At 28.1% G+C, this 15164-nt stretch overlaps 1 protein-coding gene across 1 annotated transcript; it reads right to left on the bottom strand.

Moving 5' to 3' along the window:
* Positions 1 to 13842: 13842 nt before the first annotated feature.
* On the bottom strand, positions 13843 to 14175 carry LOC113376097 (NTF2-related export protein-like). Its single transcript, XM_026616024.1, has one exon. The coding sequence runs from the start codon at positions 14173 to 14175 to the stop codon at positions 13843 to 13845; it is 333 nt and encodes a 110-aa protein (XP_026471809.1).
* Between the last annotated feature and the right edge of the window lie 989 nt (positions 14176 to 15164).

Raw genomic sequence — 15164 nt, 5'->3', positions numbered from 1 at the left:
GTAATTTTTGTGAAAAATATGCTAATTTTTTCTCATTGGTGAAATAATTTAGCTATTATTTCTTTAAATTTCTTTAAAATTAAAAATAAGACAGTGAATTTGTTTGCGGTTCACTGACTCATTGGGGTAAAAAGGACCAGGTAATAAAGTTTTGAAAAACATTTCTACATTAAATTAGATAGGATTTTTCTGAACGTAGCCAGATAATTGTTTGTTTGCTATGTACAATTTGTTGATATATTTGGTTTGGTTTTCACAATCCAATTGCTCAAAGACCAATCTGTCCCTACTTTATCCTTTATCAAAGATATTGACTCTATGGAAATCTGATATTAAATATTTAGTGACCTAGAAATAATAGAGCTCATCACCTGTCATTTTATGCAGAAGACATTTTACAAGTATTATATCAGTAAATGTAGAATAATTTATTCCATAATATAGTTGCTTCTTCAATTTGCTCCACCACGTTCATATATGAAATTTTCCGTCCCATTCCGTTTTTAATTAAAACACCCCGGTGCGGAAATTTTTCTCAAGATCCAATCCTTGCGAGATTAGATACTTCTCTATATGACAAAAGTTTTGTGCATTATTCCTGTAACGGTACAACATGGAAGACTAGTACGACGGCGTTCTTTAGTTCTTCATATGATTTAACCACAAAAGTTCGCGCATAGACTGCTGAACTAAACCCTCCCCTACCCATTGACAAGGGATAACGGACCCAATTGATAAGGGCCGGGGTGCATTTGAGTTCAACCCTCTAACTGCGGTCTTTCCTCTGTGTAATATTAGACGCCGATACACACACGTCTTTGTAGAAACCGAGCAGGAGAGTTGAGGGTTTCTCTAAACTTGTGTCGTGTTAGGATACGATTAGTTTTGATTTGTAATGAATTTTTATGGATTTTGGATTATGAGTGGATAATTCGATAAAAAAAATTAGTATGTCTGCACGAGAATATTTTTATAGCTTTCTAATAATTTTTATAGCAAGGTGATATGAAAAATTATGAGCAAGCTTTTATGCAGTCTTTAGCAATAATTTGGGTTCAAAAGCCTCATATATATTTACTCAAGTCGTGAAGGCATGATAAATGTTATGTTATGACTAGACTCAATTACTTTTAATGCAAAATTTTGAATAATATTTATAAAAATTCAAATAGTAATTGTAAACAATAATGATCAACATGTCATTTTGAAAATAAATTGAAAATCCTCCGTCAGTACATAATTATAGCTAAGCTCAGGTCAGTTTCAAATAATTACAGAAAATAGTTTATTAATAAAAAAAATATTTGTAAAAAATGCATAATTATAATTAAACATATATAAGAAATGTCTCTTGCAATATATCACGTTCTTCTCCCTCAGCCCGTTGATAAGTAATGCAAAAACATATATATTCCCCTTTTTTATTCATTTTTTTGGTCACTTTATTATTTTTAATTTATCTATATATAATTAATATAATTATGTAAAGCTTATATGCATTTAAAGTTAATCTTTACAGTAATTCGACTAGTTTCTTATAATCCATGGTCATTTGATTTATTGCTAAAATATTCTATTAAAATTTTGAGTATGGCATTTTTTCTTTTGCATTAGGACTATGTATATAAACAAAACGATGATATCGGTAGAAATTAGAATTTTCGGAACTTTAAATTTCAACGATAAACATTCTATGTTCTCTAAAAATTGTTCCAAAATTTTTTTTGACATTATTTACTTACCGGGAGTCGAGTATAAGACAGAGATGTCCAATACATTTTGAGATCTCGAACAAGGCACATATTCTTTTGTTATTTCTTAAAATATAATATTACGCATGGTATAAAATAATATTACTTTTTGTTTTTTTTATCATATTGTAACAGCAATCAGAATCTTACGTCCTGTATGCTATTGGACTGCAACTTGTCTTTACGTCCTATTTTTAGATTGTAACCCAACGGTTGATCCATGCATATTTGATTACATTATTATTAGAAATTATCTAATAGGGCTGACTTATTGTTTAATTTAGTGCAGCAATGACTGAGAAGAGCTTTTCACTTGGAAACAAATTTAGGATATTTGATCTCAAGTGAAAATTGATATCGCTACTGCTTGATATGATGGTTGTCCATGACGGGAACTGACCCCGCGATCCACCCGATTGTAAACAATGTAGGTACTAACTGCTATTAATATGTAAATACACGATTTATACACATCATTTTTAAATTGAAATTTAATTTTATATGGATAGCTTGAATATATAAGTACATACGTATGAAAAAATAATTAAATTATTAACTATTAAAAGTTACAAAATGGTATATTTTCTTGTGTGAGTATTATTTCGCTGATGTAGAACCTCAAGTTCATTTCTCTAAATCCGTAACTTAGATGTCTGGGAGGTCCCTCATCACAACTGTCGAAGGACTTCTTCTCCCATGTCTGCCAGACGTTTTTAGTAGCACCGGCTGCTGTGCTAATACCCTCATTTTGATTTTCAGGCTATGTGTGACAACATACTAATCCTGTGCAAAGTCGATAATGAAATATAAATTATATTTAGATTAAAATTTATATACAAGCATATATATATAAGGTGTTCCAGAACTTGACGTCAAGCTGATACAGGGTAAATGTATAACTGTCCTGAAAAACAAAATAAAAAACCTAATTGCCCCGAGAAAAATTAAAAGAAAAATTGCCACTTGGTTTGGAAATTATGAACTTTTAAATGTAACCTAGAGCTTTGGTAAAATTATGAGCTTTTTCGGTTATTGTGATTAACTTTTATTAATTTTGTCCATTTAAACTTTGGAACCGTAATCGTAAGTAACATTTCTAGAACGAGGAGTAAAAAAATACCACAATTGTGGTTGCCCTAAGTTTTCAAAAATTAAAACTTTTTGTTGAACTGTGAATTTAAAATTTCAAAAAAATTACCAAAATATGTTGGCAAGTTTTATCAAAAGTTGTCGCATTTAGTCAGGGTTGCAAAATGGTAAAATACTTGTTAATTTTAATATTAAAATATTTAAATTTTATTTTTAAGAAAAATAAAATCGACAATTTTGTATGAAAGTACGTCCAACGTAAATATTATTTTAAAGCTTTAGTCAAAGAGTTCATTTCTGATATTTACATCTTAATTGACATATATAATTTATAAAAAAGTAATTAACTGGTTAAATATAGATGTGTTTATATATATATATACATATGCAAATATATAATTCAAGGAAATAATCAGATATATATTAGCATTTCATAAAATAAAAATAAAATTATCAGTTTTTGTTTTATATCATATTTTTGAATTACTTTTATTCAGGACTCAATTCTTCTTCATATTTAGGATGAGTGTAAAAATATTGGTGATTTGAGATATATCTAAAAATCATAATTAAACGCTATACTTATCTCCATTATGTTTCATCTATTCTAATTTTTTATAACTTATAAGATTTATAAGATTTTATTGTATCTTGATTGCTATTTTGAAGGAAATAAAACTGGTTTACCAATTATATATACAAAACTTTTTTAAATTACTTTAAAATGAAAACAACACTACTTACCTTATTTGCCTTAATTTATTTATTCAAAAGTACACCAAATTCGTTGCACAAGCTGTGCTAGTCTTCGAAAACCCTTTACGTTTGCGACAAAAAAACTTCTCTCTTGCTGAATAGAATATTCCGTTATCAGGGCGCGAACCTAACTGGACTTTTATTGAAGAAATGTGAAAGTCGATTTTTTTTCAACTTGTAAACAATTTCTACAGAAAAGCAGATGATAACAGTAACAAATTGTATAGTCATGAACATTGTACATCTTCGAGTATGTTTTATGGCTGGAACTAATTCAGTGTATGAAAAAAATATTTAGTAATATATGTGACATGTTTTAGAGAATGAATTTACATGCTTATTTATATATCTTACAATGTTGACTCTGCAAACAATTCTGAATATGATATAAATACAAAATTTCCAAAGAATTAGATTTTATGCAATATTATTTAAATTATTGGTGCAGAACCCTCTATAGTTCTATCGCGCCATAAACAACGAAAAAAATAAGAATCCTCACCATAAGAGCAGAAACGGATCAAGGATACGATCTAGAATAACAGTATTTTATCATGCATTTATTCTATAAGATATTAGTCGTTATCCTACATATTACCCGTACTGCACTATCCACAACTAATTCTAAATTACTCGTATAAAAGCCAGAATCACTGCAAATTGTGCTTTCTATATGCAGTATTTATTCTGCTACAATGTAAGAAACTATTTACTATTTTCTTACGTGTCGTCAGAACCAAAAACGTTTTTATTCGTACTTTTGCAAGTGAGATATTCAATGTTTACAGTTTAAGTCCATAAGTATACGAGCGACTCAATTTGGAAAATTGATAAACGCAATGTGGGCGAAGTGGTATTATACGTGCTTTTCACGGAATACGCTCTAAATTTATATTTTTATTTAAGTCTACACTATGTTACATACTTTCACAATTGATCCGAGTACTAACTCTTTAGACAAAAATATAAAACTGAATGTTTAGCGCATTTTGCGTCGCCTTAGTACTTTTGCGTTGTTTTGAGTGAAAACTTGAAAATAGAATATTTATGAATAGTTTCTTAATCAATTTACTTTAAAGCATCTCAACATTTTTAATAAAAATGTAAGCATTTAAATATAATATCTAAATAATCTTCACAATATAATAAGTTTGTTTTAGTATGAACTTACCTCTCCCAATTGTAGCTGGCTAGAAAAACCATGATTAAAGTCTCACATCATTTATGGCTTTCTTATAAATATTGACATAATTTATTAATATGTAAGTAATTTAATAAAACAATTTAACGGAGTAAAATATAAATGTAATAAATAAATTATTTAACTAATTATTTTTTTGACGGTAGATACCATAATCTTATAGATCATACTAAAATATTACGACAAGTCGTTTAACTTTAAAAATTTTGCCCACATTTAAGCTCATACTACCAAATCGATTTTAAAAAATCAAAAACTGTTCCAAAGATTTTAGTTGGGAATGATACTGATTAGTTTTAGGTGAAAATCTACCGAACCGTTTTCTTGTAATTAATAGTTGAAAAAAAATTAAGCCGATTTTTATGATTTTTCTTTTGATGATATATATCAATATATTATAGTCTTATAGAACTTATTGAAATATACGACCTTGCGACAGGTAGTTCAATTTCAACAATTCATCAAAGGTTGAAAAATATTTATATGTATATGTATTTACCGGGATGCTGGAAATAAGTTTTACAATATGCGAAGTACATCATAACTTTCATTTGTGTATACATATATGTATATTCTATTCCCTTTCTTTGCATATTTTTTCCATATATTTTTTCATATTTTATAAGTTCTCCTACGTTAATTCCTCTATTTTATTTTTAACCAAAATATTTTGCTTATTAATCACATCTACAAGCTATATTTTCCATGTCCCTACTTCGTAATTTTTCCGCCGACCAAAGCGCCACAAATATTTCTCTATCTCAGTCTTTCAACCAATGACGAAACTGCTCTTCGAGTTTCCTTATCTATACATGCAAAAACAATTTTCTCGTTAAACATGTCTCAAAAAAGAGTCTTTTTTTAAAAACTTTTTCATTTATTTTATTTTAATTTTTTTTTTATATTGTTCATGAATATACGCTCATTCAGCGTCGATACAATTTTGTTACAATGAATCACTTATGTATTCCGATTATTATATAAAAATAAAAAAATATAAAATAATATTCTTTTAAATTTAGAATCAATGATAGTGATATATTTCTTAATAATTTTTAGAATAAAAAATTATTGTGAAAGACAGATCAAATTGCTTATTCTAAAGTCGGATTGATTAAGTATATTATTTACACATTTCGGGAAGTTCATGCAACTTGCCTTAAGGCTAAATGCATTTTCAACTAGTTTTAATATTTTTTCTTGAGAATTGAACTAGATAGATCATGACCTACAATTTTATGGTGCATCCGAATTAGGTACAGCGTCTTGCATAACATAAATTACATTATTTCATTACTCGAGATAAACATAATACTTGGATGAAATGAAATGTCTAAAGATAATTCTAAAATTGTAGTTTGTCACATGTTCATGTGTTCCGTAATTAATTCATTTGCTAAAGTACTCGTTTAAGCATCATATTTAATCGTGAGAAATATACATACATACATAAAAGTATATATATATATATATATATATATATATATATATATCTTACATATATCGATTTTATAATTTTTTTTTAAATTCGAATGTATGTATATGTATGCTGTTCCAATTTTGTTTTCAAATGTTTTGTATTACAATGTTTAATTTATCAGGTCACCGTTTATTAGATAAAAAATATAATTTGTAAGCCAATATTTTATTTATTGAAATGTTTTGCACTCTGATACAGAAAACAAGAAAATGTTGGTATATATTTAATCTTGGTACATAAGTACGCTACGGTTGCCAAAAAGGACATGTCGATATTGCGAAATATTTCATCAAGGACGTAATCCAAGTCATTTAATAATCCGGCGAATTCTAATTAATCCTTTCTTGCAAACACGAATTTCTCGGTCAGATATCATAGAATCACTTCACGCCTTATTACATCCATAGAACGATGTAATAAGCTGGGTATTCCAGACACTGCGATACTAAATTTAAATTTGTTCGATAATTAAAGTTTGAATTGGTATTTGAAATTGCACTATATTTACTATATATACTATATTTATATATGAATCATGATTGCACAGGACGATAGGCCAATTGTGATATGAATAAGATGTTTAGAATAAATATCTATATAAGTTAATATTCTAGTTTTTAAATACTTGCAAAAGGCATAAGAAAAATATGAAAAAAAATGTTTTTTCAAGTTTAAATCAATTTAATTTATTATTTGTAAACGCGTGAACAGATCCAATGTTTTATTTTTAATTTTAAAAGGATTTTACGCAATAATATTGTTGAACCAATGCAAAATATAATTTTTATATGCTCAATTTTTTACTGTGATGAGGCTGTATATAACTTTGACCTGGTATATCGCCAGAAATATTTGCTAGCAGAGATGGAATAACTACTTAATTTACTTTTTCATTTACTATTTTTTATTGTTTACGCTTTGCGAGTTTAAAGGTTCAGTTGCTTCTGTTTACCTCATCTACATGTTTGATTTCATAGAGATTGTGTAAATAAAACTGTTGAATCATAATCATAACTTAAAAATAATAATACGTCTTGTAAAACAATTAAATAACGTATACATAAAAATTATATTAAGGTCTCGTGAACTAAACAACAGCGCTCACACTGAAAACACTAGAAGCAAAAGAAAATACTTTAAAATTCATCGTTTATCCACTAATAGCGATGTCGTAAGTGTCAAGGTAATGTTTGGTTATACATTTTTTGCCCTCTGCTTTCAAATATTATTATTAAAAAAAAATCTAACTTATTTTTGGGATTAGTGGTGGACCTTCCACCAGCGGATCTTTAAGCCCGTTTTACTCTACTTATGTTTTATTTTTCTGAGTAAAATACATTTATATAGTTGATAATTGTACCATTTATTTAACCAATTATGTAATATAAACACATAAATTTGTTTTCCTGAATAAAACATGAAAAACATCTTTTTATTCAAAACTGCTCTCATCGAACTAAAATTACAATGAAAATAAAAATATTATTTTATATATACTTCAGAAATAAATGCTTCCACTATTAAGTGGCTTACCCTTTATATGCAAATATTTGGTATTACAAATAATGTTTATTTACTCTGAAAATGTTATAACTTTTATTTAATCAATTCATATTTCATACTTAATCAATTAAAGAAATTTATCGATTTAAACAGAAATTTTTGATATTTCTCAGATATTAATAATTCTCATTGTTGTACCTGGTAGTACAAAATTATCATGTTTTAAATTTAGCATTATATGCTACATTATCAAGTTAGTTTTTGTTAGAAAGAAATGTTTCCACTTAAGTGACTTACCCTATATATGCACATATTTGGTATTACAAATAATGTTTATTAACACTGAAAATGTTATAACTTTTATTTAATCAATTCAACTAATTAAAGCAATTTATTGATTTAAGCAGAAATTATTGATATTTCTCAGATATTAATAATTCTCATTGTTGTACCTGGTAGTATAAAATTATCATGCCTTAAATTTAGCATTTTATGATATATCATCAAGTTAGTTTTCAGTTGAAAATTCAAGTTTAATATTTCTATTTACTTCAAAAAATTGCTTTACAAAGTAAATTTTACGTGTGAAGGAACTTCGTATGCTGGCGAGTGTCCCGTCAAGGCACTCCAGAGCATCGTATAGAGACAGCGTCTCGTAGTTCCGAACAAAACCAATTTAAGCTCAGAAAACTTATTATATTTTTTATATTTGCAGATTATCTGGATTCTATGGTGCACCGTGTGACGTGAATAGAAAGATGACTCTGAATACAAATACATGCTTTGAAAACGCGATCGCGGAAAGTTTTCCTCAATGTTGGAAGCGGACTATAATATTATATATAGTACAATTTTACTTGTATTCTATATATTTAAATTTAAGTACATACATGCTATTTATAATGCATATTAAATATATTTTGCGTTAATGCATGAATAATTGCTTTTGGATGTGGTCCAAGTCCAATTTTAGTATAATTAGTTCTTCAACGGTTTTAGAAATACACAACCGATTCTATTTTTACGCGATTATTCTGATTAGTCATTATTAGTCATTCTGATTTTAACCCCGCAAAATAATTTTAATTTTACGCCAATTAGAACAAAGCTTATATAATTGAAATAAAAAAAAAGTTATTAACCAGTTAACTGAGGTGAGCACATAAAACTTTGCGTACCGTTTCTCTCGTCAGAATCGAAGTAAAATGTAGTGTTAAGATAACGTTCCACTTATATTTTCTTATTTCATACTGAATATCTTGAGAATATATTTTGATTATTTTCATCGCTAAAATTGCCATCTAAATAGCCAATGATCAACGATTTATATATATGATGAGTATACTCGTAGTAAATACACAAAATTCTGCTACTTGTTCGTGACGAATATATTTGTCAATCACTGGTTAATCGAACTTTTTTAGAAATTCATTAATGTAATTTTTTCTGTTGATTAATCTATATTTTACTTTTTATTTTATTACCAGAATTACTTAAGTTTTTAATTATTTAGAGAAATCCCGGCTTATTTTTATCATTGTAATAGGTTCTACAATTTGAACAAAATTGCATCTTAAGCTTCAAAATATTTCGAGCAATCCCAGCCCATTTTTATCATTATGAGAGATTTTACAATTTTTTTATAACTAAAGCTTATACAAGTAATTTCTCCCAGTTTGCTATATTTTCGTTTATTAACTTATTCCAATTGCTGTTATTGCTTACTTCTATTTTTCAACTTCAACTAATTATTTATTTAAAAACGTCTAGTATTTCCTGTTATCACATTCAATAATATCCATAGTGTTCGTTAAATGTTGAAAATTTATTCAATAATATAATTAAATATCTGCAACATTTTGCACTTAACTTTAAAAACAAATTCTTTCCACAAAAGAAATGATTAGATTAATTATGGTCTCGACACGTCCGTGTCTTCTATATAGCAGTGTAGGGCGTTTAAATTTACGACATTAAAGTATATATATATATATATATATATATATATATATATATATATTTCTACATAATATTATATATTATATCTGCTATTTCGTTTCGTTATTCGAGAATCGCGCCGTGTGCGACTGGAAATAAATAGTATGTGACAAGCCAAACATTCGCCAGGAATACCAATTCTGAAGTCTCGGGTAAGTCTTCATTAATGCAATAATAATAAAATTCATTTTGTCGTTCTTTTCAATTTGGCAATCACGTTTTACGCTGACGTTTCCTAAAACTTGTTTTGGCATCATTCCTCGGGGCACATATTAAGCCACTTACACATGATCACATATATAAAGTCTTACAAGTTACCAAAACTATTGAGTTCAAAACCAAAGTGTTTGGAAAGAAAACTGCAGCGTAAAATAAATTTTGGATGACTTTGAATTATGATTCGAATTAGTTTTTTTAACTCAATACTTAATTTACAAAACAATTTTTCTTTTAACTGGATTTTCTTTTAAATGAGAAAGATTTTTTGAAGTCCATGGAAAGGCAGCTTCATCTTGGCTGCCTTGCAATATCAACGTTGTTTAAGATAGTGTCATTTATTCCAAACTTTATTATTGGATAGCGAGGTTGCATGTAAAGAGCTGCACTTTTGAAATAAGAATTTGAAACAAACTGACACATGTAATTAGACAACATTTTGATATCTTGGCCTAATTCGTAATTGTCAGTTTAGTAGATAACATTTATATAAAACGAGAACTTTGTTATTACATAATTTGTAACACACATTTTTGTTCAATTTATGTTATTTAAATTTTAAACTAAAAAAACTAAAATAGTTTGATACTTCGAATATCATGCAACTTTAATCATACTTGAGCAAAATATCTTGCTCGTATTGGTTAGATATATATTGAAAGATAAATAATGAAAAGTTCCAAAGGTTTTTGCTAAAAAAAAATCACCAATTGGGGGTGACGATAATGGTAATATCTTCAAGAACAGTTCTGCCTCAGTTCTGAATTAATAATTTCAAAAGTACATTAATTTTTGGGACGAATATTTTATTTTAGGTGTTACTTTAGTTATGTATATTCGACTTATTATCTAATCAATAGCTAAAGAAAAGTTGATCTCAGACTGAATTCTTTATAGATTTTTAGTAGTATGTACGACTAATGCGATAGGTACCTTAAAGCATATTTTTGATAATTCAATGAAGAAAAGTTAAAATTGTTAATCATAAGCTAACTAAATAATTGGGCCATCTCTCAGATAAAATAGTTATTTGATGTTATATTACCGGTCTCTTTGGTTGAGTATTCGCATGAGCTTGATAGCTCCCAAAATGCCAAGAAGCTATGCTTTTGGCAAAAGTACGTGCTTCTGTATAATCAATGGTTAAACCTAACCTCCAAATGGCACAAATATAAAAATATAACAATAGTTTGTCTTTCTTCGCCTTACTTTTTTTAACTCTATTGCATTAGATATTATAGCATTATTTCTTTCGGGGGTACGACTTGAACAACCTTACCATATCCATATACCTACATACGTATGAATAGTTAATAGATCTCTGTACACAATTTGGGAATTTCATACAGGCTCAGAAATAAGAAATTCAAGTTCAATTTTATGTTTAGCATCAATTTATGGTTATCATTTTTATATCCACTTTCTGATGTAATTTAGGGTTCAATTCTCCGATGAAATAGAAATGTTAATACTGTCACGGGTCTATCTTCGTAGGGATTGGTAGAACTAATTGTAAAAACTATGTTTTTGCTCTGCGATCAGGCGTTTTACACATATGTGATATCAATAAGGCATCATGAAGATGCACTTATGATAAAATTGTTATTTTGTAGGCTATGGATTTATGTGTGAAACGTCTGATGCAAATCAAATACATAGCTTAACAGTTTGGTGCTACCAATTCATACGAAGATAATTCAATAACATAGTTTTACCATAAAATTTCTATTTTATCAAAGAATTGTATCATAAATTACATCAAAAAGTTTATATAAAAATGAATACCATAAACTGAAATAAAACACAAAGTTGAACCTGAATTTCTAAATCCTGTATGTATGTGAACTTGTATGTAATTCCCAAATTGTATATACATCCCTATAAACTCTCTTCATAGGTATATAGATAATGTATGGTAAAGTTACTGAAGTACCTCGTGAGGAAACAATGCTACCAATGTTACTATCAATTCATGCAAAGATAGACCCGTAACATAGTGTTACCATAACATTTTTATTTTATCGAAGAATGCGTTTTGATGTTTAATTTGAAAATTTTCTGGTTCCCCATTTTTTCAGGATTACATCTCTGCCAGTCGAAAGTTCTTATTAATACATCAATCTGAATAGCGAAGTTTATATAATCATTTGTGTATGTTTAATTTAATGACAAATAAGATTGCTCGTAGAACTTAACCGTAATCGTAAAACCCCTCCATTTTGTGAGCTCTATAAAATGTGTATGTTTTACGTTCACCGATGCACGCACACCGGTACGAAATACGTGCGTGTGCGTAAGTGTTTGTGCCGGTAAGAACGCAGGCAAATCGTTATGTGATTTTTAGGACTATTTCATAACAAAAAAAATTAAACCGACATTTGATGGCTTTTTTATAACGTACTTTGTCATTTTAATGATTTTCAAACACTGCATAATGACGTGTTAAGCGCGACGCGGTTTCTTGTGAATCGAGTATGTAGGGTAAGGTTGCTCAATGGCTTTATATTGTCTAAAAATTATAAAAAACTTCTTTTGGTACTGTTCAATAGTACGATATATTTGACTAAGCAAACGTTTTCACTTGGGTGGTTTGTAAATGAGTTGGATAGTTACTACTCTTATTTTGGACTTAAAAGTAAGACTTAACTAGTGGGGCGCATGGCATCGTGCCTTAAGGCAAATTGCTGGAACTTTCTGTACTAAAAATTATTATTTTTTTAAAAAGATTAACATTGTTGAAAAAAATTTACTTCGAACAAATTAAATTTTTGAGAAACTATAAATATGACAAAAAAATTTTTTTTTGGAATAAAAGTTTTCTTTATTTTGATGTATTTTGGAAATTCTGAATTTGATGTGCATATGTCTAATGATCATTTTTGACCGCCAAATGGCTTTTTTTTTACTTTTTTTACTGGATCTCCGAAACCGCTAGACCTGCTTTTGATCATTCTGAAAATTTGATCATTTCTTCATCTTGTCAATACAAGTTAAATGTTTCTTGGATTATTAAAGTCGGACGCTCCGTTCTCATAAAAACCGAGTAACCATATCTGGCACTTTTCGCCCCGTATCTTCAAAATGGCTAGACCTGCCTTCGCCAAAAACTAATCAGCACGTCTGCTTATCAATACGAATCGAATGTTTTTTGAATTACTCGAATCGCTTCATCCGTGTTCCCGAAATCGTCGACGAAAATTTGTATTCGCACACACATACATACACGCACGCACACACACACATACATCAATTTTTTCTAAGGTATGCCGAAATGTTCAGAAGTTTTTGAAACGTAAAGATATATAAAAAATTTTATTTTCGATTTTTTTGCGATTACTATAACTTGCCCTACGGGAAGTTAATAAGATTCAGATTGTTCTTTATTAATGTTTAATTAAATATTATGGACTATACTAATATATATAATTAGTATAGTCCATAATATTTAATTTTAAAACTTAGCGATTATTTAATCAAAATTTTGACAATAACATAGTACTTTCTTATTGTGATCATAAATAAAAAAAATAATACGAACATTTCATATATGCTCTTAATTAAGTATTTTCTTAGGAAGAAGAACCAAGAAACTTTAGTTGGAGTGCAATATATATATATATATATATATATATATATATATATATATATATATATATATATATTATATGGTAATATATACAAGTTATTAACTTAATAATAAAACTGATATTTCTATTTTATTTGATTTTATTTATTTGGAAAATTACATTTCTATCCGAATTCTTTTACTTCGGAACAAACATAATCATCAATATATGAGAATAAGAATTACAAAGTTCACTTCAAACTTCAAAGTCAATACATTTTTATCATCGTTGGTGTCTTACAGTATCACTAACGATGCGCCAGCTGTCACCTTGGCATGTCAAAAGAAAATGCTGATGGAATGATATTTGCGTCACTTTAGTAGATTTGGGATTAAATTTGACTATACCACTAGATGTTATTAAAATCGTTGGTTGTGATCCAGCGGCTCCACCTGTTACTGCTTGAGCATCTAAAGCTATTAATACATGTTCTGAAGGGGGCAGGTCCGAGAGATACTTCTGAATCGCTTCTTTTCCAGCTGATGAATGTCCTTCCCAAATCAGAATTCCAGAATTCAAATAAAGATCTGACATTGTATGACGTCTATTGTCCATTGCGTTATAATATAGTTTAATAAACTCTTCTGCTATGCTGCAAGCTCTCTTTACATTGGTATTTAGCTCCATTTCTTTGATTATGTCAAACACAAAAAGGCAGCCTATTCTTTTAATTAAACACTTTGGCATAACCTCAAAATACTTGTCAATTTCCAATCGCAGAAAGTGACTTGAAGTTGGTAGTTTATTTGAAATGGTTAAGGAATAAAACCAATAATTCGAACACTCTTATAACAATAAATAAGTTCTAACTAAACTACTTATTATACAATGGAGAAAGATACTCGAACAAAATTGTCAGAAAGATAGTATGAACAAGAATCATAAGGAGCTGTCAAGATTAGTGATTATACACCGGCTTATTATTTTTGATGTAATTACCCGATCTTAGTGTTGTCCGAATATGAAAATAAAATATTTGCAGGTGTGCAACCTAACGAAAAAGTGACGCAAACAACGACCATTGTCAAAAATATTATATAAATTAAAAAGAAATAGAAAAGTAGTTATTTCTCTAACGGAGCTTAGCCTCGGTAATTATAATTACAAAAATATGCATATGAATTTATATGCGAAGTGATGAATAATAATGTTGACATTTCTTTATATTTTGGCTAGTTAGAAAAAAGTTGCCAGATTATAAAATATTAAACTTTGTATGCAATCATAAGTATAAATAAAACTGGAGAATAAGAAATATTGAAATAGACGTTTCCTAATACATCCATATGAATATAAATTGTGTGCATTTAAAAAATCAAAAAAAATTAATGTTTACTTCAAAAATATTTTTTTTCGAAAAAATATAATTAAAAAATATGATTTCTAATTTATTTCTTAAACATACTTGTAATATCTGTAATTATATTAATTAAATTAATTTATTTAACCTATTTTATTTCATTTTATTTATTTTGTATTGAATTTTTATAATTCAATTAATATATAATATATATATAATTGTATTATATCTTTGATCATATTTA

Source organism: Ctenocephalides felis, unplaced genomic scaffold (genome assembly GCF_003426905.1).
Source record: "Ctenocephalides felis isolate EL2017-DRISC unplaced genomic scaffold, ASM342690v1 CF-g0.4_SCAFFOLD_01886, whole genome shotgun sequence".
Taxonomy (NCBI): domain Eukaryota; kingdom Metazoa; phylum Arthropoda; class Insecta; order Siphonaptera; family Pulicidae; genus Ctenocephalides; species Ctenocephalides felis.
This window is presented reverse-complemented; position numbering and strand designations above follow the sequence as displayed.